The sequence below is a fragment of the Halyomorpha halys genome, unplaced genomic scaffold (genome assembly GCF_000696795.3).
Source record: "Halyomorpha halys isolate HHAL.00 unplaced genomic scaffold, Hhal_1.1 Scaffold1050.1, whole genome shotgun sequence".
Classification (NCBI taxonomy): domain Eukaryota; kingdom Metazoa; phylum Arthropoda; class Insecta; order Hemiptera; family Pentatomidae; genus Halyomorpha; species Halyomorpha halys.
The window spans coordinates 374589-402140 of record NW_027104662.1 but is presented as its reverse complement, the minus strand read 5'-3'; the positions used below and the strand labels follow the sequence as shown (position 1 = coordinate 402140).

Genomic DNA, 27552 nt, shown 5'->3' with positions numbered 1-27552 from the left:
TGAGGCGAAATGAGTGATGAAGTAGGAACTTCAAAGAAACCTGGAATATTGAGAGTTGAGGTCGGAAAAAGAACTTCATCTGCTTCTGTAGACTTTAAGGAAGATGTAAGTTTCTCATTTAACACTTATTCATTATATTTTTTTCCCATTTCATATCCTTGAATGATCGTTCATTAATTTGAAAATAATTTCTATGTTATTATTGAAAAAAACTGAGAAGTTTAGCTAAGTTGAAAATAACTTAAGCAAAACAGTAACAGGAAGAATGGATATATATTTCTTGGCGCTGAAGTCACTTCTATAACGGACTAATACAACTAAAAATGGTATTAACTGGTATATAATAAACTTTTAATTACTTATGAGATTTTTCTATTTTCTAATATTCTTAAAAATAAGTAGCTTTTTATTCAGGTATAGAAGAGGAACAGGATTCATGTTTCTGCGAAATAACAGGAAAGAATGAAAAATGTCAATAAGTTAATATAAATTTTAATATATGCAATAAGATTATAAAGATATAAAGAAAAAATATAGAATCAGATAGCGCAAAACTGATGGTATTTTTGTTAATCATATAAAGGACAAAAGGGAACTGTTAGCTATCGCTATTATTTCCGTTAATTATGGTAAGAATAATTGTGAAATTAGTAGAACAGATAAAGCAGCCTTTATGCAGACTTGATGATAATGTTGTAATTCGAACTTGCTAATTTTTTTTTCATTTTTCTACCTGCTCTGTCATTTCTAGCATCAGGTAATCCTACAGTTTGTCAACCAATTCTAGCTAGAGCAAGGAGGTCAAGAATCATTCCGTGGGTCTGCAACCAAATAAATTTCAACCCACTTTGGCTGGATTCGAACCGGAAAATAGTTGTACAAGCCGTAGTGGGGGGGGGGGGGACTTTCAGAGGACTTATATTACGGGTGACATCTACTAACATCTCCGCTTCTACTTACTTCTACTTCTGATGTTGTTTTAAAACTATTTCAGTGCGCAATTAGACTAGATAAGGATTAGGGACAAGTTTAAGAAAATGTATTAAAATTACTTAAATAACTGCAATACTTTTTGAAAATTTATTGCTATATATGTTTATAAATATGGAGCATTATGAAATGTATTCTCCTAATATACAATAAAAACTATTAAATAAAAACTAAAATAATATTCACATGTTTTGGAACAGATTCCTATTTTAGAAAAACAAATAACATTTTCAAGGAAATTCTGAATTTTGTGTAATTATACTAATCTCTGACAATATTTAGTAATTTTTGAATACATGTGGACCTTATGTTTTGTTTATAGAAAAAAAAATTATACGCATTATTCAATTTTTTTTTTACTACTAATTCAAATCATTACGGTTGCTCCTCCGATTGGGCTTCACCATCAATTCTTTTAAGAAACTAAAACTCAATGGTAAAGGCTCATTGAATCCAGGTAAGATCGAAAATCAGGTTGAGCCAATCTTATTCTCTAGAAATGTGTCTGCCTTTATCTTCCTTCGAATACAACTCTACATTAAATTACAACAAAATGTCGACTCCTTTTCGTGTGGAAAAAAAATGACCGGAATCAGAAAGAGCTGACTGAAGAGAGTCAGCGCATATATCCAAAGCCGGATCGCAATTCTTGAAATTGCTAATTATTTATAAAAGACATTTATTTCGCAATTCCATCTGTTCGACAGTTAACCAACCCAAAACACACTAAAATAGAATTATCATGAAAAATTACCATTGTTTGTTGATTGCATTCATAAGAAACAAATTATATGTGTTAAGTTAGATTACAAACGTCCATCCTCATTTCTTAAGTCCACAAATAATATAAAAACTGTTTAAACCACAGTTACTTGAAATGGCGTAACATTGATTTTAATAATTGCATATTAATAATCTCAAAAAGTCTCATTTTATGATTAAATTTATAATGTTTCGGATGATCTTAGGTGATTTTGGTAAATTAGTAAATATATTATGATTTATAGAACCGAAAAAAAATTTCAAATTTTATCACATTATGCAATTACTACATAAGCTAATGAGAAATAAGATTAAAAAATTAATTTTAGGCAACATTGACTTCTATATTTTAATAATTTATAACGGGTTCATAAAACGTTTTTCTAAGGATTATTCGATTCTTATACTCCGAATAATACTTCAAAAACCTGTATTGTTCTTATACATGTTTAGTTAGGAAATGCGTATAAAATATTGAAACTAAGAGGATAGCATTATTTTAACAATGAATTGTTTAATAAATAGTCAATTACAGAAGAGAAAATATTCTTTTCCTCTAGTGAATTATTTGACTTCCCTATATTTCAATATTTTATTTATATCCTCTGAAAATCCTCTATTCATTTTATATATTTTTTTCATTTTACCATATTTATTTATCTCTATGCTTAAATAGTTTAATCGCAGATGAAATATTTGGCTGCTCAAACGCCTCGAAATCTTACGGAGGAAATGATTATTTTTTTGGTTTTGGAGTTATGTTGATTCCCAAATTTTTGAAGGGTTTTACAAGCCCATGAAGGGTCAGGGTTGAAAATATAAGGAAGGACATATAATATATGACGTAAAAGACAATCTTTTATCAATCTTCGAAGATATTGGTTATTGTCAGTCTTTCTTCATGTCTTTTGACATTTCTGTCAGTGAAAGCGTTAGACCATAGAACAGCCACAGTAACCCCATAGTTATTCTAACGTGGCTGAGAATATATATTACCCACGTTAGAATAACTATGCGGTTGCTGTGGCTGTTCTATAGCCAAACTTCTTCAGGTGGCAGAAATGTAATGAAAGACTGACATTAACCAATATATTCGAAGATTGTGTCTTTTAAGACAGAAGATTAAATGAGCTAGGTATTCTTGCAAATATGGTTATAGCTTTGCAAAATGAGGAAAATTTATCTTACATTATCCACTCGGCTACTCCGTGACGCATGCAGAAAAAAAGAAAAATGATGTCCGTAAAATTGAAAATTTTCACGTTCATTTTACATTTTGGACATGAAATAACAAATTTTGTTTGTCTGTCCTTCGTCTGCCTATCTGCAATCAAATGGATGTTCGAGCATACTTGATACTCGATATCCTCTGGAATAATCTTCATTCATTTTATTGAGTCTTAATGAATCCTTATTTGTTTTATATACATATATTTATATTTACATTTTATTACGGAATACATATAATGAAGGTATGTATGAAGGTGTATACATGTTTTTAGTTTAATAATGTATAATCGTTATGCTATTATTTTTCTATCAGCCCTAAAAAAAAAAATGTATGTGAGAATTGAAAATCATTTTCGCTAGTGAAACATGAATATTGAATGCACTCTAGATCATAAAAAATAATAATATTGCTAAATTAGCAATTGTGGCCGAATCTTTGTGTGTTATAGAATGGCAACAAAACAAACCGACCACGAATAATTTCGTTCACAAAATTTAGGTCATAATCATAACATCAGAACAAAATTGTAAGAAAATGGTGTCCTAAAATTAAAATGTTTTTTAATGTGTGAGTTTCAATGCGTTTTAAATGAGGAACTACCTCTGTAAAAGAATTATCCACAATTCAAATTTGAACAATCTGTTTGAATTGAGAAAAATAAACATACTATAAATTTCATCAGTTGAAAACAACATTAGAGAATATTCCTTGCCCTCTCTCAAGTACTGAACAACAATACCTTGCGATTGCCATTTAATTAACTAACATGGACGCCTAGGAAAGTCCTTGAGGTAGGTTCAATGGGTGTTGACGAGTTCTGTAAAATAACGACGCCCGCCTTTCTAAGAAATAAGCTAATTCAATTACCCTTACACGAAAATGTCCGCCTAATGTTCTTTATGTAACCTTGCACGCATGCGCCATTAGCAATTTATCTTCCCTCTCACGTAGGCACTTAATTAATACTTTTATCGAAAGCATTTCCTTGTCTAGAGACCTTGCTTTACTACCTGTTATTACTTAACTTACAACCCTCCAGAACAAATTCAAAGTTTTAAATCTACTTGTTTAAACTGAGCGTAAAATTATATAATTTAAGTTTAAAATAATCCATTTTACTTTCACGATGCTGTACTAGTATATAAATCGCTGTTTTGATTCTATAGAGGCACATCTTATAAAAAAAAAAAAAGTTTAAAAACTTTTATTGGAATAATAATATCTGCACACTCGAGGTCAATAGGTATTAGGAATGTAAGTACAGAATCATACCATATATACATATCAACTAAAAATAATTATTTTATTGAATTTTTGTTATTATTATTTGATTAATTTTTAAGTACATACTAAAATGGATAAAAATAAAATTATATACACTCATCATAAATAAACATAAACGGATAACCGAGTTAAATAATATAAAATAATAAAGCAACTGAGGTAAACAATAAAAATAAAGTAAACGAAATCTTGAACTCAATCAGACACACTTATACTATATTTACATTCTGCCCATGGCACCCCGAATCGAGCCCTGTCACCCTGTATGCGGATGGCATGGCAGAACTCCATGCTTCTCTCTCAGCCACGTCACTGGTGCTGAGCTCCAGTTCCTGGCTAGAGCCACTGACGCTTAGGACTTGAGTGAAGAAGCTGGCCATGGCAAGAACTCCGACACCCTGTTACGGCCGCTACCAGAGGATTAGGATGCCGAGTAAGGTCTTGATGGTAACCATTCTATGGTACAATCTAAGAAAGATAAATACAAAATAATTTTTTTTTTAGATATGCCATTATTTAAACAAAATAGCAATATCTACGTCACTGACTTTTTATTTTCACTGACCTATATATGAAATATACAGTGCAGGGCAGTGATGTGATTTTGAAGACAAAAATACACCTTTCGAGATTCTGACCACAGAAGTTTCACAAAATGGTTTTCAAATGCTACATTACATCATCTGTTTTACACTTTTAAAAAAAAAAAACGACCATTTATTTTGATTAAGTTAGTTGTATCTATGTACAGTTAAACGATCTTTAATATCATTCAGATCTTTTCCTCATTGAAATAATTACACAGTTCAAAATGCTAAATTTTCAAAATGACTTCCTCTAAATTACGTTTAATTATTTTATTTAAAAGAATAATGAATAAAATGTGGCTATTAAAAAGTTCTAAACATAAACTATGAAATAATTTGATAATTATCAAGAATATTTTCCAAGGTTGAAATTTTTTTTTTTTTAAGAACTAACAGAATATATATTATATAGATGTATAACTGTAAACCAAAGATTATTGGAAAAGTTGTAAAAAGTAACGAAGGATAAGAAAAAATGAATAATTAGAAAATCATAATTAGACTGAGTGAATATCAAAATAGATATATTTTTATTTATTTATTATAATTTTTTTTTAGAGCCTTATAATATTTATTATTTCATGCGGAAAGAGAATTCTTTCTTTAATAGTGTTCATTGGATAAAAACATGCATATGTTTTCTCAATTAATAAATGTCAATTCAGGACTACTCAAAATCTATCATTCGGCTATAGTCTACGATTATAAATAACAAAAATCAACTGTTATTAACTTTTAATGATTCGTCTCCAATTCGTTAATACAAATTAATTAATATTTTTACTAAAAACAATCAGTTCATAATCGTAGGCTTGTCACTTGAGGACGAAATGATTGAGGCCAAAACTTTATAAATAGTAATTCATTAATTAAGAGAAATAACCACTTTATTAAATTTAAATGCCAAATTTTATCAATAATTTTGATTTGAAATGAATATCGTACATTTCTTGATAGTTATTTCATTCGCTTCAGTTACTGGAATCACTTACGGAATATACTGCCCGAAGTAATTACCACTATAAAGTGATATACTTACAGTAATGTACGCTAATTAAACCATTTAAAGGTCCATTTGCGTCGGCATGAATTACAAGGTTGAATAGATCTGTGTGTCACGCAACTTACAGATTCGTGTAACAGAGAATATTTCACAATTTATTATCAAACTTTTTGTATTTGTTCTAATTTATGTCTAACAATTTTTGAAGGTTTAAGAGAAATGTTTCATAACCTTCAAATTGTGAAATTTTATTATGTAATTAAATTTTTTATTACTAAAATCATTATTTTTTTTTCCTACCCCCTAATTTTTATTGCTGACAAACAATTGTCATACTTATATTGAAGCAATAAATGAGTATAATGAAAAATATCTACCCAATTATTACATCATTTTATCGATAAGAAAATTTTGCCCTTCGTTATGAACGCGTTTTAATAACCATTAACTCTTCAACCTGTTGTAACTTTGGCTAAATAACAAGCTGGGGAAAACACAAAAAGCACCTACCCTCAAGATGATTACATTAGCTGACACGCACCCTTTTTCTGGACGTTTCTCTGTCCCTCAAATAGATCAGAAAGTAAATGGCCTGTCATAAATATATTGCTTAGAATAATAAAATTCTTTCCATCAATATTCACCAAGTGAAAATTATAAAATCTAAGTCTCGGAATTTACCGTTTGAATCCTATATATCCATTTTGACTATTTCTCCTTTAATAATCCACAAAAGTCTTTCATATTTTGTATTTGTACATTGTTTATTATTTAAAACATAGAGAACTGTTTATTGTTTTTAAATAAACAAAATTAAAGTTACTTAAGAGTGAGACGTTTTTAAAACTCCACATTGGCTCTGTTAAACTATTTCAATGAGGATGAGGCCTGGCTGATATAAAAGTTCACTTGATTGAAAATTTGTACACATATTTGTAGAAAGATAGTCCGAGTGTTAATACCAATGAAGGTATAAAAATAGTAGAAGAAAACTATTTATTGTTAACCAAATTTAGTCACACTTTGCAGGGCTATCTGATTGAAGAAAAGATGACAAAAAACTTCAATCAGACAGCCCCGCAAAGTGGGGCAAACTTTGGTTAACAATAAATAGTTTTCTTTTACTATTTTGATACCTTTATTGACCACTATCCGGACTATCATTCTATAATTTACTTCATACGTTCAACTACCTGCTTCCAATATTTATATATTGTCGTTTCCGAAAAAAACGAAAACATTTGAAAAACCAATTTTATAAAGTGGCATTTCGAAAAATTTGCTTCCATATCCCAGACATATATCCGCCATAAATATGTAATTTCAGTTTGGATTTTAAACTAGGTTGTTCCTACACATAAAACCATTTGCGCAACTCGGTTATTTGGACTCGGGAGAACTCAAAAAGTGTATTTCCGTCGAAAACTTGAATCCAAAAGTATGCACCATGGCAATACTTTCCAATTATTCCATATATAGGTAAGTGGAAGTAAAAAATGTTTTAGAAAAGAAGAATCTACATTGGGACAACTCTTCTTCTTTATCCCATGTAAAAAAAAAAAAAATCAAATCAGAAAAATGCAAATCTAAGTTGAAAAAATGAATTATAAAATTTGTGCGAAATCGACATCTCTGCCCAAATATCTCGGGAACGAATGTTGAAACTCCATCCATACTCTTTCTTCACAATTATGTCTCGTTTTTATGTTCGTAATGGATCAACGCCGAAGCGGAAAACACGAAGATCAATTGTTCTTACTGTGAACACAGAGCATCAGTTAGTTTAGGGCATAGCATTTCAAAGTCGAGTGTTGATAATTCCAGTCTTCTAAATTAGAGAAAAATTTGAGATTCGTCGAATTGATTCCAATTCTCGAAATAAAAGCTTTTTAATAAAACAATTTTTTTAAATATTTAAAATGTGGGTGGCTTGGGAGGGTTATTTAAACAAATAATGTTATTATTAGTTTATTTAGTGTATGACGAGGAAAAAGAGAGGTCATTTTGAAATGTACAGCATGTTTTTAAAATATATATACATCTTAGTTGGAAGGCTCCAAATTTCTTATTTAATTATTAATGTATAAAAAATATTTTAAAACTTTTATACATTATCGCAATATGAATGACACCTTCTGAAATAAAAACATCCCGCAAGGACTGATAGAAGCTATAAATAGTAAGGATTAATAGAAGAGAGTCCTTTGCAATTGAGAAAGGAGTAAAGCGAGGAGATAGTTTGAGCCTCTTGTTCATCATTTATATGGATGAAATCCTTAAAATGTGCAAACGAAGGACAGCCCGCACTGTTATTGGCAAAGGTAACATGAAGATCCCAGGTAATGGTATTTGCGTATGACATTGCCCTTATAGTAGATAATAAAGAGAACCTTTAACTAGCTGTAACTGAATGGGAAGCTGAGCTGGAAAGAAAAGGAGAGACCATCAATGTCAGGAAAAACAAAATAATGCATATAGGCCGGGGAAATGAAAACATTGAAATACTTTGCAAACGTGAACCAATAGAAATGGTGGACGACTACACTTATCTAGGAACAGTTATCAGCAGGAGTGGAAACTTAGTCCAAGAGATATCCTACAGGATAAAGAAGGCAAATGCAATATACTACCACCTCTGCAACATAGTTATAGGGAAGAGGGAGGTATAGAAGAATGGTAAAGTACATATCTGCAAGGTTACAGGCCGAACTAGGAGGGATCGCATACGAAATGAGAGGACTTGACAGGAACTGTCTCCATAAAGTATACCATTGAAAAGAGACAACTCAGATGGTTTGGACATCTCGGTCGGATGAGTAAAGACAAGGATCCAATAAAATATTTTGAGGCCAGACCAACACGAAAACGCCCAAGAGGGAGACCTCGAATACAATAGAAGTACTACATCTCCAGAATGGGAGAGAAAAGATGGAAAAACTGGGATGCCATGAGGGTGCTGGTTCGGGATCGAGACGCTTGGACAGAGGCACCTCCACGCTGAAAGGCGTGAAGGGAGGAAGAGAAAGAAGAAGAAAAATGACAATTAAATAGAATTATACAAAATAAATAGAAATATATTAAGAAAGCCGTTTTATATACGATCACCGATGAACTATTTGATGATTACAATACCTTTCTAAGGACCAGCTATTGCTATTCTATTCACCTATTCTACTATTGTACAGAATCATATGGCTGAACCACGGCTCTTGATATCCCTCCTCCACTAATTTGATATCCTGGTGGCACCGGTCACCTTGTTCTTAACCTTTGAGGAAATCTGTCACAATGGTTTTACAGAAAATAGAACGATAATATCATGCAAGTTCGAAATTCTCGTTTTGGCGAGTATTTAATAGTATTATACTGCTTTGTTATTTCCTGAAAATCTTTTGACAACTGGTCCAAAGCTTTCCATACTTCGAATTTAACTTGAGTCATGTGATTAGTAAAACCACAGTCATCTTTGATATTACTGATCAACGTCAATTACAAATCAAGGTCCATCAAAGATGCTCATTTTTAAATTTTCTACAATGGTTTCAGAAAGTGATTAACAGATACATTTGAAACAATCACTATTTCTGTGTAAAGCTTTTAAACATTGTTTCATAAGGCCAAGTAAAATAGGTAGGGATAGAAAAATGTAATTTTACCGATTTTTATCTTGAATGAACATCCATGTTTATTTTTGAAGGAAACTCTTTTCTACAACAATGTTCTCATTTTTCACGGTAATCATATAAGAATAAGAAGAAACTTTCGACCAGTAAAATATTCTCTAACACGATCTAAATACTCAGGTATTATTCCTTGTGTTTGGCTAAGTTACAGATCAGGTTTGCCTAGTTATAGAAGTTGATTTGTTTTCACTGTGTTGTAATAAACATCTTCTACAGCTATCAATGAAGAGAACTATATAGTTTTCAACTAAAATCTTTTATTTTTAAAACAGACAAACAATTAACTACTGCACATATCAATCTTAAAAATGCATTTTATCGGATAGGAATAAATAAATATAATACAAAACATATCCTCACACTACCAGTTTCAATCCCTTCCCTCATTCAAGGTCCTTTGTCAATTGTCCAAGAGTAAAATAAAATTCCAAATACACATCTACTGCTTGCTTTATTCACATAATTATTTTATTTTTATTTCGCATAAAGAAAACATAACAAGAACTATTTTTTATGTGGAATAAAATTAATAAAAATACTAAAACGACTGCAACTTATAGCAAAGTTTAAACTTGTGTGTAATAGAATGTATGGGGCCTGGTATTATGCCGTTAAATGATTCTGTATCCTTAAATTAACATTCATGAGTAAACTGCAAACGTATTACAATTCATTTATATTCGAAAAGTTAACAAGACTAAAAAATCTACTAGTGAATAAGTGGAAAGACGTGTAAGAAATAATTCTAAGAATCAATCAATAAAGTCTTTATTATTTATGTTTTATATAATATTGCAAGCAATTAATCCATTTCTTATAACCTAAATAATAAGCGACAACGTTAGTACCACATTTAGGAATCTAATAGGATTTAAACACTCTTTGATGTTGATAGTTATAATTTTTCCTTAACCGACTAAAATACTCGAATCTCTCTTAATTAACTACCCCTTTCTTTAAAACCTATTCATTTCCTTCCATCCACTGAGGAGAAGGTCTAATCGTCTCTCCCAATTAGTTTTATTTCCTAATTATTTTCCTATATCTTTCTATATCCTCAATCACTACGCACCTCTCAAAACGTAGTTCAACCCCTTTATTTACCTCTAACCCTCTCCTACCGCTCCTTAGATCAATTTATATATCACCAATGAGATAAGGTGATGCTGCCTTAAGAAGTTACTGACTCACTTGAATTCCAGACCACTACTCTTCATAACTAAGATCCTGACACCATACCAAAGTGCAATGTTCGTCCCAAGTACGATACCTTACCCTTTACCCGAATTGAGAATCCTCTCTTTTGTAAGCATTAAAATATCCATAGTCATTGGCTCATAAGTGCGCTCTTGGTCATAACATAAGTACCTATCTATATAGGTACTTATGCTAGGTCGTCCTTCTATAAGGAAGACATCAGCAGCTTGACTTTCAATGCCTAATAGGCGATACAATTCATGAGATACGTTTGACGACTTCCAGGTATATAACAACAATAATAAATCCCTTCTTATTTCCATGCCTCAGTGGTGTCCCCCCACATTGTCGGCTTCAACTTATTTTGGGATTCCAAAATCCTAATTAGAGGATTTTTTCTTTCTTACTTAAATTAGATTTTATTTTGATATATGAGAATGTCTACAGGTGCCTCTCCTGTTAAAATCTAATTTTCTTTAATCATTGAGATTGTAGATATGTTTATCTGATGTTGAAAGTTATCTGATATGTTTTTCGTTACTCTACTAAAATACTCTCTACTTTTTGTCCACCTTTTAAAACCTTTTCATTCACTTCCTTTCATTGAGGACATGGTCAAATACGTCTCTCCTAATCAATCATCGTTCCTAATTAGTTTCCTATATCCTTTTAATTACTATGCACCTCTTAAAACATACTTCAACCCCTTTCCTTACCTCTCGTCCTCTCCTACCGCTCCAGGGATCAATTTATAAATTAGGGAGTTAATGAGAAAAGGAGATGCTGGCTGTAGATATTCTACCCAAAAGTTTTCTCTTTTCCTTTCTTATTTGAACTAGGTCTTATTTTCATTTGTGAGGATGTCTAAAGGTACCTCTCCTATTAGATATAATTACACAATAATCACCAACTCTTGTAAATTCTCAAGTAGTTGCTTCACTCTTGTGTGATCTTATTATGATTTGCGAATAGTAGGTTTCAATTACCGAATGGGGTATCTCTGCAGAAATAAAAGACAACTAGTACAAAGTGGACTGAGGATCAGCTCTTTCAGATTACCTAGAGCAAGTGTGTAATACATTACAATAGTTTAAGACTTTCAAAAGTTTGATGTCTTTTTGCTCTTTTTTCCTTATAATTAATTTTTCATTTTAATTACTATTAAAATTATTTCTTTCTTAATTAATTCGTTCAAGAAAAATAGAAGTCAGATTTTTTAATATTCGCATACTATCATTCAATAACATTTCCCTCAACGGTTAGATATCCTGCATTTCATCTTATCAATCTTCACTTGCTAAAAGAGTTGGGATAAGTACTACATTTGTATGCATGTGTCAGTAATACATGAGTATATATTTACAAGTTATTATTTATATACGTTTTACTTTTCTGTTGATTAAATGGAAATCAGTGTTGACAAAAAAAATTATAAGATTTCTTTTTTTCTCGTGTGATATTAATAAATTTATATTCTAAGAATGAAAATTAAGGATAACCTATTTTATTAACGACATGATTGTAAACTGAATTATCTATCTTATATGTAAATCTTATCTGAGGTTCAAATAATAATCGAGAACGACCCCTCCGTGAGGTAAAATCCATGACAAGGAAGAAGGATTGGTTGATGAAATCACTGGATTGGGGGGTGTGGTTTCTCCCACTCTCGCTCATAGTCCAAACCATGGTAGCGCTCGGGCAGGAACTACAAGCGGTAACTAACTTAGTATTTCTAAAATTAATTATAAAACTACCTAACATTTTATAGAACATTCGTAATTTATGTAATGTCTATAGACAGTAATATTATAAGATTGTTATTTTTAAGCAGATATATTTTTCATTGAATTTTCATAACGCTTTGTCTATCAATTTCAATCAAACATAACATATTGGATGTACTTCGAATTTCAACCAACGTTAATTTTCAATAATCAATTACAGTTAATCCAAGTACTGTAAAGCATTTTTCAAAATTAGTAATCATGAGAAGATTTCGTATAAACAAAAACTACCCATTATTAATTTCACTTAAAAACCGAAATTGCCGAAGTTAAAGATTGGTTTTAATTTACACAACTTATTAATGGTTTGTACTTTAATCTATTTTTTCTCTGCCACATTGATATTTATTTCAATAATTTTTGGATTTACAACGAATTTGATGTAATTAATTGACATTTTACTAGAACGAGGTATTCTCAGAAGTGGGAAATACAACAATTTTTTTTTTAACAAATCTGTTTTGTAGACTATGACGATACCAAAACGTGCGTGTAATAAAACTTTTATGATACCTCTACTAAACAAAATGACCTTATATTTTGAAGTACTTTGGTAATTTACTATCGGTCTAAGGATAGTATTATTGCGTGATGTTTTTTTTTTTTTTTTTTTTTTTTTTTTTCCAGATGAACTTTGAACTCTCACAATTATTTTAAATATTCAAAGTATTTTTAAGAATCTTTCGAAATCATTAAATTCTTATGCTATAAATATATCTTTTCATGATTAGGTAAAATTAATTTACATCATTTGATTTACCTAAACTTGAAATATTTGTTGAACCTTCGTATTCATTTTTATAAGCTATACATTAAAAATATAATTAAACATTTCGGTACTTACATTCTTAAGCATCACAATTGTTGTTGGAAAATACTTAAAAAAATTAGATGCCGAAATATTGCTCTAATACACATAAACATTTGAATGTCCTTTCTTTTACAGATTGAACCCACGTCACCACAACCGTCCCTAGATAAATTGTCAGTCAGCTTCGCTAACGAAAATAAAAAAGTAGAAGAGCAGAAAGCAATCAAAGATTCAGTTCCAGGTACCTTACAATATTGGTAACATTTCCATTGACATGTTTCTATTGTCCTCTTTTACAACTGTAGCTGATATATGTTCTTATCATGTATTTTTTTTTTAAAAATTAGATTATAAATTCAAAAATAAATACATAAAAGGATACATAATGGTTATGTCAATCGTTATATGCAGTTAAAAAAAAACCTTGGTTTGATTTTCTTGTTAATTATAGAGACGCCAACTAGTTAATGAAAGAAATAACACGAAACTGTTTTAGGACAACTTGATAAATTTTGCGGCTATTCCAGGAATAATGGTGGAACCAGGAACATTATTACAACTTACATTATTTATTTACAATTTGCGCATTCGGAAGTAGGGTCCTTAAATATCAAATCGTTTGTTCTCGAACTATGCCCCACCTCTCCCACGACGAGATCCCTGGCTGCCAAGAGTATTTAACCCAGTAATTCCCAATGCCTTGAGGTCTGCGGAATCAAAAAATAGAACCTTGCACTAACATTTTCTCAAAGCTAAGGGCAAAGAGATGATCCCCCTACAGAATTGTACATTTATCTATTAAAACTTTTCATCTAACACTCAAACATCAGTAATTGTAAACAATTAAAGAATTCTACAATAAGTCGTCATAAAATATGTCCTGCTAGACTTTCCCGCTGTCTATCCCCAAGGCTCACCGCAGACCACTGGTTGAGAACCGCTGATTTAACATAATCTGTTATTAACTGTTGCACAAGAAATTTAACGGATTCTGTGATCACATATAAAGTTTCAGCGAGGTACATATAAAAAACAAATTCAACGCCTTTGCAAAATTAAGTAATGAAGAAAGTGAATATAATGAAGAGCCTGTAACGATTAGTCATATATTGTAAACCACGATGACTAATTGAATGGCTATAATTTTGCTAATTATCATCATCTTCAGCATGTTTCTCTTAAATGCTACGTATACAGTGTGATGTTGCTATCTGGGCCAGGTGTTCCGTTCCTGCATCAGCAAGTCCATTTCTTCAACCATGTCTCGCTTCCCAACTGTTTTTTTAATACCGTCTTAGCAGGATCTCATAAATTTTTGTGGTTCTCTCATGATCCATCTTAATCAGATGTCCAGTGTGTCACCTAAGCTTATGCTCCTCCAAAAATAATCTTAGTTGGTTTAACTTCGAGGTTTGCCCCCCCCTATGTTAGTGTTCAGGGTACTTGTCGGGTCTTCCACTTTAAGAGGAATGTGTATTACATAGATTGGATCAGATGTTTTGAGGTCTAGATTCAGCACAATACTGGGGTATAATGAGGAACATCAAATTGTTGGCTACCTTTTCAGTGTCTTCTAGTGAGAAATTCCCTTCGTAACAAATGAATAATTTTCCCACTACTGCAATTCCTCAATCTCTTCCTCGCAGCTGTTACAGTATTATTTCAGATGAGTACCTAACTGTACGAAACTTTCTATCCAATCTAATCTTTTCCTCCATATCCTCACAATTTGCGGGCTTTCAATTCTATCTCTGTGTACTTTGCCTTCCCCAGATTAATTATCGTGCGGTAAGTTAGATTTGTGCGTTAATGTTTCAGCTGAAAAAACTTAATTCATAGTAAGCTTTCCTCAACACCAGATTTAAGACTTTCCTTTCGATTAAGGATTATGAGTAAAGGATTCAAATAGTAATATTAGCTTAAAACCAATATCAATTTTCTTGTGAAATGTTGTTTCTTTTCCGAACCATTTCCCTACTCTTCTGTTAGAGATTAACCGGTAATGTGATCGTGCGATGAAGCTCGCAAGCCCTTGCGTCGGTTCTATTAACCATAATTGTATTAATCATTTCAGAAGAACCAGCTGATGACGATGATGACGAGTATTCGGCCAGCGCCAGTGCCATCTTGGAAAAGGGTCGCAAGGATAGCTGGAGGCGGCGGAGCAGCAAACGCAGGAGGAGTTCTTCTCCCCTGTCCATCTCTCTTAGAAGGAGGTCGTCGGTTTTTACCACCGGGTCTGGCGAGTAAGTAATCTTATAGATCCGCCTCAAAGGTTCGACTAGCTTGCCAATAACTATCACATTTATAAAAACTATTAAATTTTCAGTTCTAGGATATCGATTGAAGATGATGAACAAGAAGAGATTTTCCAAAACATGCGGATCCACAAGGAAGTCGTCGCGAATATCAAGTATCAACCCTGGCCGATACAAAAAAAACTGCGGTTGGTTCAGGCAGCTAAGTCCTATATTAAGCAGCATGAAGGTCAGATCCAAGAGCGGCTGGCACAAAGAAGGAGTGCAAGGGACATCCTCGCGCGCCTCAATATTCTACTGATACACGTAAGTACTGTACATTATAAATTATTTTAGCGATTGAATTGCATTCTTTTGTTAGGAAGGTAAGAAAAAAATATTAGTTCTCGACTATTAATAATTAAACTAATTATTCTAGTATTCTAATCCTTTGGTTTTCACATGCATAAAAGAATAATCTGTTTTGTGTAAAATACAATACAGGATTTTCTTTTTTATATAATAATAATATAGTTTTAGTGAACCCAACAGTTCTATGCCGATACCACGTATTGCTCTCTACAAAAAAAATCTGGTAATGCCTGTTCAAACCCAATCTATCAGATAAGCCTTAACGCAATCCTTCCTCCTACTCTTCGGTCTACCCCTCATACGTTTACCCGTCGGCTCGGTGTTTATTAAGATATGAACCCGTTCTTTACTAAGCTCTACAATCTAACACGCCCATCTTATTAACTGCGATGCTATAAACTGAACTACATTTACAGGTTATAGTTCAGTTCAGTTCCCAATCTAGCTTTGTGTAGCCTTCTATTCTCCGGTTAACTCTATTCTTCGGCCAGGATAAAAAAAATGTAACTTTACTCAATACCTTTCGTAAAACCTTTAAGCGCTGTTTTTTCCTTAATGTAAGAGATCACGTTTCGCATTCATAAAGAACAGTAGGATGGATAATAGTTTTGTAAACGGTAACTTCCAAGTTTCTGGATAGAGGGCGCGACCTAAGCAAATTCTGATGCGGTGCGAATATAACTATTACTTACAAACCCACTTACGTCTGCTTGTTTTGTGCACATTGGTGGGCTCGTGTTGAAGTTATCACTACTTTTGTGATTAAAAAAAAAAATCTAAAGAAGCCGAACCTCGGAAATTATAAACGAAACATTTGTTGAAAAATTTTATTTGGTGGGAATAACGAATACAAAATTTGTTCCTGCCAAGAGTAGAACAATTCAACGAAGCAGTAATAATACAATTGGGAAAGTTAGGGTGGTTTCGGTTTTTCTCGTTCAAATCCGATTAATCTATTTTTCTGATTTAGTTATTTCTAAAATTCTTTAATATTTTTTATTTACCAATCGTTTATTACTGTTAACATTGAAAAATGGTTATTTTTCTTCCAAATGTATAAAATTAGAAGTACTTTGAAGGAAGAATTAAAAATTAAATAAAATCTATCTGGTATTAAATATCACCTAATCTATCATTGATTCACTGATTTTAATCAAAATTGTTAGATCCATTTTGGGAGAAATAAAAAAAAAAAGGAAAAATCGACACTTAAGCTAAACTGTACACACACAGACTTTTTGCTAGGGTTGGTTATTAGGACACTAGTTTTCTCCAGACATTAACAGGAAAAATTTAACCCATAATTCATTACTAATACATTCAATCCATTTTCCCCCTCATCATAGGAGAAAAAAAAGTTGAATGAAGAAAAAAAAGTGATATTCAATTCTTATTATTCTACTATCTAAACGAAATGTCTCTTCATTTCATGAACTTTATTATTTTTTAACTTTGTGATAACTATTAGCATAAATTGGATTTTCGCTTTTACTTTCAGAAATGGAATTATATTAAAAGAGAGGTCATTAACCTGGCGAGCAACATGATACCTTGGGAACCGAGAATTAAAAGGATTGAGTCCCATTTCGGAACTGTTGTTGCATCTTACTTCACCTTCTTAAGGTGGTTATTTTCCGTGAACGTGATTATTGCAGTAGTTTTGGTACTGTTTTTGGCAGTTCCAGAGGTGAGGTAGTCTCTCCTATTGCTTTTGTTTATTCAAAAAATTCTTTTGATGTCAAGGACCTCATAATCAATTGTCTACTTATATTTTAAGGTTGTCTTCGGTCACACAGGATCCAGTGGAGAAAGGAAAATTATACCTAAAGAAGAGCGTCCAAAAGCAATGAATTTTTTGACTCTTTGGAATTTTGAAGGACTTCTGAAATATTCACCGTTGTTTTACGGCTACTACAACAATGAAAACGAAAATAATGGGTTTTATGGCAAAAAGCTACCTTTGGTTTACTTCATGGTATCTCTTGGCGTTTATGTTTACAGTTTTGTAGCCATACTGCGCAAGTACACTATCACATATTCATACTTATCTGTAATCAATAATTGCATTACGTAATTTTCATTCTACTTTTAGGATGGCAGTGAATTCTAAACAAAGCAAACTATCAGAAAAGGATGATGATTGCATATTCACTTGGAAAATGTTCACTAGCTGGGATTTTATGATAGGAAATCCTGAAACGGCTCATAACAGGACATCGTCAATAATTTTAGGTTTTAAAGAAGCACTTTTAGAAGAAGCTGAAAAAACACGCGAGGAAGGAAGGAAGTTAGTAATTTCATGCATAAATCATTGTAAATCATGATTGGACATTTATATAACAATACTTTAATTACGAATTTTCAGTTGGAAATTGCTTTCTATAAGGATATTTACTCATTTCAATGTAATATGGCTCCTGGCTTCTTCTATGTACGCTGTCATAAAAGTGGTTGGGCGCTCTGACGAAATCAGTCAAAAAGACGCAAAAAGTTGGTGGCAGCAGAATGAATTGACTGTGGTAATCACGCTCATTGGAAATATTTATCCAATTATTTTCGATGGAATCAGTTATCTTGAAAAGTACCATCCTAGGAAGGCGCTGAGGCTCCAACTTGCGAGGTAGGTTTAGTGATGCCTCTCGGTGGTCGAATGCTAAAATATTTAGAGTATGCCTTAAGGTCTTGAATTTTTAATGTGTTTATAAATAATTGAATTATGCTGCACCTTGCAGTTGTGTTTAATATGTTTCTAACTGGAAGCCGAAATGCATTAAATAATTACTTTACTTGTTACAGAATTATGGTGTTGAACTTACTAAATCTATACTCATTTATTTTTGCTACTTTTTCGATGATTCATGGAAAAGTAAGTAATTGTTTTGTTTTTTAAGCAACTTACCGAGAGACCCTCAGATAATTTGATATCTTTTTGTTTATAGTCAACAAGACTTAGTGAACTCAAAGAGAATTTGACTAAAATAATGACCAATATCCCAGAAACAAAACTGAAAGTTAGTGCACTACCAACTAAATCCATTTTTACGGCAAAACCACTAGTCGTAGCGGCATTAATTTTAGCAAATGTATCTACAACTCCTAATTTTATTGCGAATTCAACATCTGTTTCTCATCCTCCCGATTTAAATAATAATTATTCGAAGCCTTCAGAATACGTTCCTCCATCAACTAGTGGAGTATTGGTATCTACCGATGACTTGTTAAGTACAAACAGTCCCGAAGACTACACAATGTACAACTCAGTTGGCTACGAAGACTATCATGACGAATTAACAACTGAAAACGGTGAAGGAACGTCGTATACAACACAAGATAACACCACATCGTCTAATATGTTAACTCCTAACGTTAATGAAAGCTGCTCGTTTGACTGTAAGACTAATCCAAGTAATGAGTATTCCACATCCCCGTTGATTGAACTAACGCAAGGAAAAAGCACTGCTTCGACTCCTGTTACAACAAAATCGGAAGCACAAAACAATGTATCTCCGTTAACAACAAAATCAATCTCGTGGGAAGCCAACAACGCAACAAGTACTATGATACCTAAAGTGAAATATAATGTTACTTTAAAACCAACAAGTACTCGTGAGTATTGGGGTTCGTACTAGTTGAAATTAAGAAGCTCGCAGATATGAAAAAAAAATTGCTTTTATTATATTTTTATTTAATTTCAGTTTCTATGAACGGGACAACGGAAATAGATTCTCCCAAAAAAGATTTGTCTTTTTACATAAAATATTTAGACTCAAAAAGTAAAAAAGACCTTCACAATTTGTGTTGGGAAACGATGTTTGGGCAAGAATTGGTGAAGCTGACAGTAATGGACTTGGTAATACTTTGTTAATAGTCTTTGCATGTTTTCTTGTTTGCTTTTTTACATAATATGTTTTAAAACTTTTTAATTTGTTTAGCTTATGACTGTCCTCGGTATTATCATGGGAGACTTCTTTAGAGCGTTATTTGTTCGTTATATGAACAAATGCTGGTGTTGGGATTTGGAAAAAAATGTTCCACAATATGCAGATTTCAAAATGGCAGAAAACATCCTTCATTTGGTGAACAATCAAGGCATGGTCTGGATGGGTATGTTCTTCTCCCCTGGGTTGCCTTTAATAAATCTTCTGAAGCTTATAGTGATGATGTATATGAGGTCTTGGGCTGTGCTTACGTGTAACATACCACACGAAGTTGTTTTTAGGTACGAAATTAAATCTATATTAATTTTCATCTCAGTGATTATTACTCTAACCTAAAAAAATCTTAATTTATTTAAAATCATTTCCTAAGTTTTAAAATTACATATGGATTAAGTAAATTCAATTTCTGTTAACATTTTTCAGAGCATCGAGATCTAACAATTTTTACTTCGCCCTCTTACTGATCATGCTCTTCCTGTGTGTCCTTCCCGTCGGCTACGCCTTGGTTTGGATAGAACCGTCATGGCATTGTGGACCTTTCTCCAACTACAATAAGATCTACCACCTCTTCACTTCCAGCCTAAAGAAGCTGATACCAGGAGGGACTTTCCACCGGGTCCTAGACTACATTGCGTCCCCAGCCATTGTCATCCCATTGCTGATGCTGCTGATTCTGATCATATATTACCTCTTGTCTCTGACAAATGCTTTACGAGAAGCCAATGATGACCTCAAGGCATGTATAAGGACTTTTATGTCTACTTTTTTTTATAATTCAATACATCATACAAGATTTTATTTTATAAATCGTCGTCAATAAAGTACGAAGCTTTTATTAGCAAGTATCTTAAAGCGTGATGGATTCCTGCTTTTGTCTCGTAAAATGGCCAGTGTGTCTGTGAGGATGTCGGTGTATGAACTAAAAAAAAAGTCGTAAGAAACTAAAATTACATATTTTAGGCGGCTATATTTCTCAGATTTTACAGCATTTATTTTCTTTATTCGGTAGCCATTGATGAAAAATTAATGTAATAATACATGATTTGGAATAAAGTTTAGTTAGCCAGAAAGGAATCAGTAACATTAGATAAGCTATTATTTACATCAAGGGTTATTCGCAAATATAAGAAGCCACTAATGTAATTTCTTTTATTATATAAATGTACAGAATCCCCATTATAAAAAAATTATAAGTTATCATGTTCAGCACCCAAATGCCTGAAATGTTTTATTCATTTCCCAGCAAGCCTGGGATATCAATCTCTACCTGCAATGTAGAACTACAATGGTAGTTCCTTGTAAATTATGTCATTGGTATTCCTCCTCCAATTCCTTTTTCCACGTCCTTCCCTTCCACGACATTCTGTGTTCCCAAGCCGGCCTTTTAGTTATTCCTGTCCTCTGCAGTGTCACTGAGATTCGGGAGTCACTAGTGTTAATCTTCGTTGGTTCCGAGATACTTTCCACGAGTGATACTCTAAATATTCAAAGAGTATTTTTACTTTAGTCTGATCCATTGATAAATAAAAAATTATAATTTTTTTCAAGAATTATAGGTTTTCATCATTAAAGCTCATTTATGGTACATTGCCTTCTATTAAATTTCAAGACAAGGTTCGGGCAGATTTACTGATTTTATTTTTCTCCATTTATTATTTTCTAAGATATACTTAATTTAAATAATTTCTTACTTCACATAGCTTTGCTAATTTAACATGTCAAAGAAACAGATAGAGTTTTTCCTTTTATTTATTTTTTGTTTTAATACCTCAAAAGGTTTCCAAAATTAGAACAATAGCTGTTAGAGGACTATCATTAAACTGAGTACCTATCAAATACTTTGCCCGGATAAATGCTATTCATTTTTATTTGTTTATTTCAGATCCAACTACGAAGGGAAAGAACAGAAGAAAGGAGAAAAATGTTTCAAATAGCCAATAAGAAAAGAAGAGGAACTGAAGCAGATTCATCTTTTAATAAATGGTGTAAAATGATCAATACAAATTCATTGAGAAAGATTTCATTGGATAACTCTGCAAATGCCATTAGAGACGACAAAAATTATTCAAATAATATTACGAATCACGTTCATGAAAAGCAGCAGGGTGAGTTATAATTTCGGTTTTTATTCCAATAGTGTTCTTAATTCAATCTATAGAAAAAAGATTCAGTCCAACAAAATGGTCATTTCACAAAACGGGGCATTTTGACTAATATAAACGTTTAAATTGTCTATTTAACCAATTTCGTTTTTCTTAACCCCTTATATGTGTGGTTATTTATTATCCAATGTATCATTTATTTAAAAGCTCGAATAATGTTACTTAACAAACAAACTAAGGTTGACAAAGGGCTGAGAATTGGAAAAACGTTTCATCAAATTTCAATAAAAACTCTTCCATTAAACATCAATAAGACCCAGAAATTGAAATATAATAAATGTGAAAAATAAAAATAAAATAATACATATAAAAAAAACATAAAATAAACAAAAATATATTTAAAGTTAATTAAGATTTCCTTTGATGTAGTATGTACATAAAATGCTTCATACATTTCAAGAAGTTTAAGATTTTCATCCAAAAATGTAAGATTTTTAGTTTTCGTATTCTGCTGCACTTTCATTTTCCTCTTCTATGAAAGGATTTGGTCAAATTTGACAGTAAAGTTACTGTGGCTATTTCACTCATATTTACAACATAGAACTGAGCATTTCTCATTATAAAGCATAGCAGTAATGTTCTCACTTCCAATAACAGCTCTTTAGGAAACAACCTCGTCAACATGTCTTTTTAGGGTGCCTATATCATAGGAATATCATTTCCAGTTTATTTCATATTGCTGTTTCAAAACAAAGATCAGATTGAGATCATGAGCTAAGTGGTGGAACAATATTTTACTTTAATTATTTGTAATAAAGAGGAGCAGCGTGGCAACGCGCCAATCTACCACCCCGAAGGTTGTCAGATCGATTCCTGGTCCCACCCAGCCTTTTTTTCAAGCATTAAATAATATAAAACTCATTCATAACCTCCCCCGGGAATTTGTGAGGTCCATTAGCCAATGAGTGGCACTCACAAAAAAATAGGCGTAGGAGTGACGAGCCGCGAAACGCGCGATATATTAGGAAATACATCGCACGAGGACTTAGAACCCCATGGTCTGTCGCCCCTATAATAATAATAAATCATAACCATTTAACATTATTAATAATAGTTAGAAAAGGTTAAATATGAACTATGAAACAATTTTATAATTAACAACAGAAGAAAAAAACATAAATGGAGACAGGAGTTAAGGGAGTGAAAAATAAAAAATAGCCGATTACTAATCGCTGCTCGATCTCCCCGGATCCTAATCTTATCTACACATCTTTGTTATATTTTTTAACCGTAGTTTTCTTGGCAGGAAAGACATAGGCATTAGTTATTAACGCCTCGGGGAACCCTAATCTACGAATTTTGATATTAAAAGGAAAAAAATGTTTCCTGTTCAAATTTTTTTCAAAAAATTGGAATATTTTATTTTAAAGCGGTCATATTTAGGAAACGGTAACAGATTGGGACGAATTTGACTAAACAATGAAGTTGGAAATTTTTTTGTCTTCAATTTGGAATAAATACAATGTGCTGTGCAACGAACCATTTAGGCATGAGTGTCCATTTTTAATTACCTTTAATGTTTTTTATTTCCTAAAATTTACCATCATTCATTGTTAATTGTGACAAGCACAGGAGTGAATTATTTCATCAGTTTTCAAAACATCAAATGCTTAAAAAAGGGTTCAACAGATTTTTTTCATTTCTTGTGTAGATCCTTTCTTGTCTGGAAAAACTTTACAGGTTTTCCTGGACAATTAATTGTGTTATTTTTCAACTTAAACTTGGATTTCAGTGTAAGAAAACAACTGAGAAAAAAAAGTGCTATATCGTCCGTGCGCTAAAAAAAAAAAAAAAAAAAGAATTCAAACATTTTCACAAGAGCATATTTTGTTCTTAACCTGGTCTGGAGAATTGATTTTAGAGGAAAAATCAACAAAAAGATATAGTGAACGTTAGATTTCGTTAAATGTAATGTAAACCCATAAACAACCAAAAAAATAATGAAATTATTTGTTTTTGTCGCCAACTTTTAGTTTTGATAAACGGCTATGTCTCACAATTGAGGGCAAAATGCATTATCTATACCGCACTTTCACTAATTTAGTTTCAGAACTATGCAGAGGTAAGGTTAGCAGATAATCAACCATAAAATGATGCTGCCGTGGGTAAAGACATGACAAAGGATTGAGAAAATGCATGATTATAATTTGTTTTAGTGTACTTCTGATGACTTATTAAAGTGAAGAGGTATAGTATGAAATCGGTAAAATTCCTTTTAATTTTAACATTTTTTGTTAATTGTCATCTGAGGGTGGAAATTTTGCAAAGACGTATAATTAATTGTAAAATGATCATTATTTGGATATCAAAGAAGCTGATAGAATATCTATTACATATTGATTTTCCTTTTCAGTTTATATATTACAAATAAATATAATATATTTACGCTAATCATGCAAGTATTCCATCAACTTTGGTTTTTTTTATTTTTACAGGAACAATATTAAAGAAGAAAAATATTCTTGAAGAACCATTAACGAATAAGAACACTGTGACAGATGGAAAAAATGATAAAAGTATTTCAGAAATCAAATTTAACAGGGAGGATTCCGTGACATCCAAGAAGTCCTTTGAAAATGTACCAGAAATCAAAATTATTAAAACTGATACAATGGAAGAAAATGTTAATGGTGAATTAAATAAGAAAATACTAAAGCCAATAACGAAAATCGAACAGACAACCGTCAATATTCACGAAACAACTGAAGAATAAAAAATAATATAACGTAAATTATTAAAGATATGTGATTTTGCAACAAACAAATTTTAAAAAAATGTTGGCTCAAAAGCAAATAAATAAGTTTGTGAATATTTATTATTTAATTATCCTATAACAACTACTATTTCAAAGGACAACAAAGATTATTATAAATTACCCAATTTTTTTTTTATTTTCAATAGATATTAAAATTTCGAATCAGAAATCATTTTTCCCCAAGAAACAATAGGCCTAAATTTAAAGAAGGTAAGTTCACGATAAAACGGTCCTCTATTTGCTTATTCACAATATTTTTTATATAATAGATATTTATGATAGATACTCAAAGACCTCACCTAGCTGCCATTTTGACCGTATACCACTTAATCAGTATATTTGATTGAGTATTAGGTTAACATAACAACATTTTCAAATCGAAGTTTCCTTATCTTCGCGGTGTTTTTTCTCATACGTTTTATTAATAAACAAAGTTGTTTGCGCATCTGCCTGTAGTCAAATCATTGTTCGTGTAATAAGGACGAAATTATGGAATGCACATCTGGTACCTACATGGTCCTATATCGATTTGAACAAATTCCGTCCTCAACTTCCGCTTATTCGATTTTTATCAAAATGGGAGGAAAGTAAGGGATTAGTTAAAAAATGTTTCATGATCTACTATCAATTTTATAGAATCCCATCCCCTACTTTCACTCCTAATTCGCAAGCGTAATTTCCTTAACACGGCTAGATTTTGAAGACAGCTAGTCCGATTTAGTCTGAATCAGAGGAAAGTTGGTAGTGCAAAAAATAATCCAGATTCAATCAAATTCCATTCCGTAAAAATATTTTCTTGATACGGTTTTTTTTTTCAACCTCTTTGTTCTTTCAAACGGCAAATCAACTGCTAAAAAAAATCGAAATAATAACATTCTCAAACGTTGCAATATAGACAGTATCAATATAACAAAAACCGTTTAGAAGCTATATTGATCTATGTGCCTGGCAGACTTACTCTTTCCAATGAAACTCAAATTGACGTACTTTTCCTAAATGAGTGGTAGATAATGGGACAAGACTTGAAAAAACTTGTTATAATATTCTTAAATGTATTATTAGAATCAATAAATATTACAATAGAATCTTTTGATCCACTAAAAGTAAACGTCTAACAAGTAGCACCTCTCAAAAGTGTTTAATAGCTCAGAGTGTTGACTAAGCAGAAATTGGAAGGTATCTGATTAGCACCTCGTCTACTTAAACATTATATACACTCAAAGAATTATAAATCTCAACCTGTCCTTAGAATGGAGCAATGCTCAAGTAAAAGAACAATTTTGTAAATATGTATATATATAAAAATTTCAACAATAAAAATTTTTCTATAGGGGCTAGGATAAAAAAAAAAAAAAAAAATGATCTGATTATCATGCCACTCAGCCGGAATGGTCCCTCCCCATTCTCTGTTAGCTCCCCGGATATCACGCCACTCATGTACAAACCGTCTTCAGCGGACAATGTTTTCCTCATCTTAAAATCCATCAGGCAAAACAAAATAAAATGTAAATATGTGTATATATAATTTTTCCTAGGATAAGTAATATATAATTGTAATTGATTGAGAAAAAAAAAAAAGGGGATAAAAAAAAAAAAAAAAAAAAAAAAAAAGTATCTGCTCTCCTCCTTAGAAGGCAGTAAAAATTACTACACACAGTGGATCAATACATTCTAGTGCTGTTCTTGGAAATGTATAATTGCCTTTTATTTCACTCTTCTCTGATCCTTTTTCCATCCTGTAATAAGAAACTATGGTTCGTAACCTCAGACTTACAATCCTCTTCACAACTGCAAATTCGAACCCTGTAAGCAAAGTTTCTATCCTGAAAGGACTTATGGCTCGTACCCGTTGGATTTGCATTCCCTTTCGCCACTGCAGGCTCGAAATTTGCATCTGACAAAGACTTATGGCTCTTACCCTTAAGACTGGCCATTCATCTCTTTACCGCTAGCTAACCTGTATGAACACGCTTTGTCGAGGCCTTCTGGTATAAGGTAGGTTATGTATAAGGTACCTCAAATCTTCAATTGGAGTCAGAACCATCGAAAATCTAACACTACCACTTTGACAATACTTTGACTAATCTACCGACACTTGGCAGTATCGGATGGATATGGTTCTTGTATATTCTTGAAACCTGTATTGAAAACGTGATGAGAAAAGAATTAAAATAATTGAATTCGAAACTTATTGATACCATGAAACGGGTACCGTATTTATGACTTATACCCTTCAAATATTAAAAAAAAAATTCTTAGGCATGAATAAAGCCAGAATCGATGGTGGTATTGCAAGTATCGGAGAGAAGTACCGACACTAGTATCGTAAGTATCACACAATATGTATCGATATGGGGTATTGAAAGTATCGAATGAAAATTCTTAAATTATCAATATTTACATAGGGTCTCCTAAAACTTTTCGCTATTTTATCACTCTACGACATTTACCAATATAAACATAAATTAGTACTACAAACGCCATAATACAAAGGCCACTAATTAGGAAATATCAGTACTGGAAACAAAACCAATTTTTCAGACGAATCAAAATTTATCATAAGCAGGTCAGACGGGAGGAAAATGTAAGTAATTACTCTACGTGTATCAAAAATTGGAAATTAATGGTACAGCATGCACAATAAAGCTTCTTTAGTACTGCAACAGTACTATTTCATCTACCATGTTACCGAGAACATTGTTGAGCAAAGAAGTATAGTAGGCGTGCATTAAAGATTACAGCCAATATTAAAA

General features: G+C 32.0%; 1 protein-coding gene across 1 annotated transcript; it reads left to right on the top strand.

Moving 5' to 3' along the window:
* LOC106688076 (transmembrane channel-like protein) lies at positions 1-24819 on the top strand. Its single transcript, XM_014432359.2, has 15 exons — positions 1-105; positions 13471-13576; positions 15410-15581; positions 15665-15899; positions 17443-17631; positions 17722-17966; positions 18037-18231; positions 18310-18564; positions 18741-18810; positions 18884-19550; positions 19640-19794; positions 19877-20163; positions 20306-20618; positions 21765-21987; positions 24480-24819. Exons 1-15 carry the CDS (start codon positions 10-12, stop codon positions 24755-24757), a joined length of 3486 nt encoding a protein of 1161 aa, XP_014287845.1. The 5' UTR covers positions 1-9; the 3' UTR covers positions 24758-24819.
* The last annotated feature ends 2733 nt before the right edge of the window (positions 24820-27552 follow it).

Excerpts from the sequence above, each read along its gene's own strand:
- LOC106688076 (XM_014432359.2), top strand. The coding sequence starts at position 10 with ATGAGTGATGAAGTAGGAACTTCAAAGAAACCTGGAATATTGAGAGTT. Across the intron at positions 18,232-18,309 it reads ACACGCGAGGAAGGAAGGAA|TTGGAAATTGCTTTCTATAA; the intron begins GTTAGTAATTTC and ends ACGAATTTTCAG. Across the intron at positions 18,565-18,740 it reads CTGAGGCTCCAACTTGCGAG|AATTATGGTGTTGAACTTAC; the intron begins GTAGGTTTAGTG and ends TACTTGTTACAG.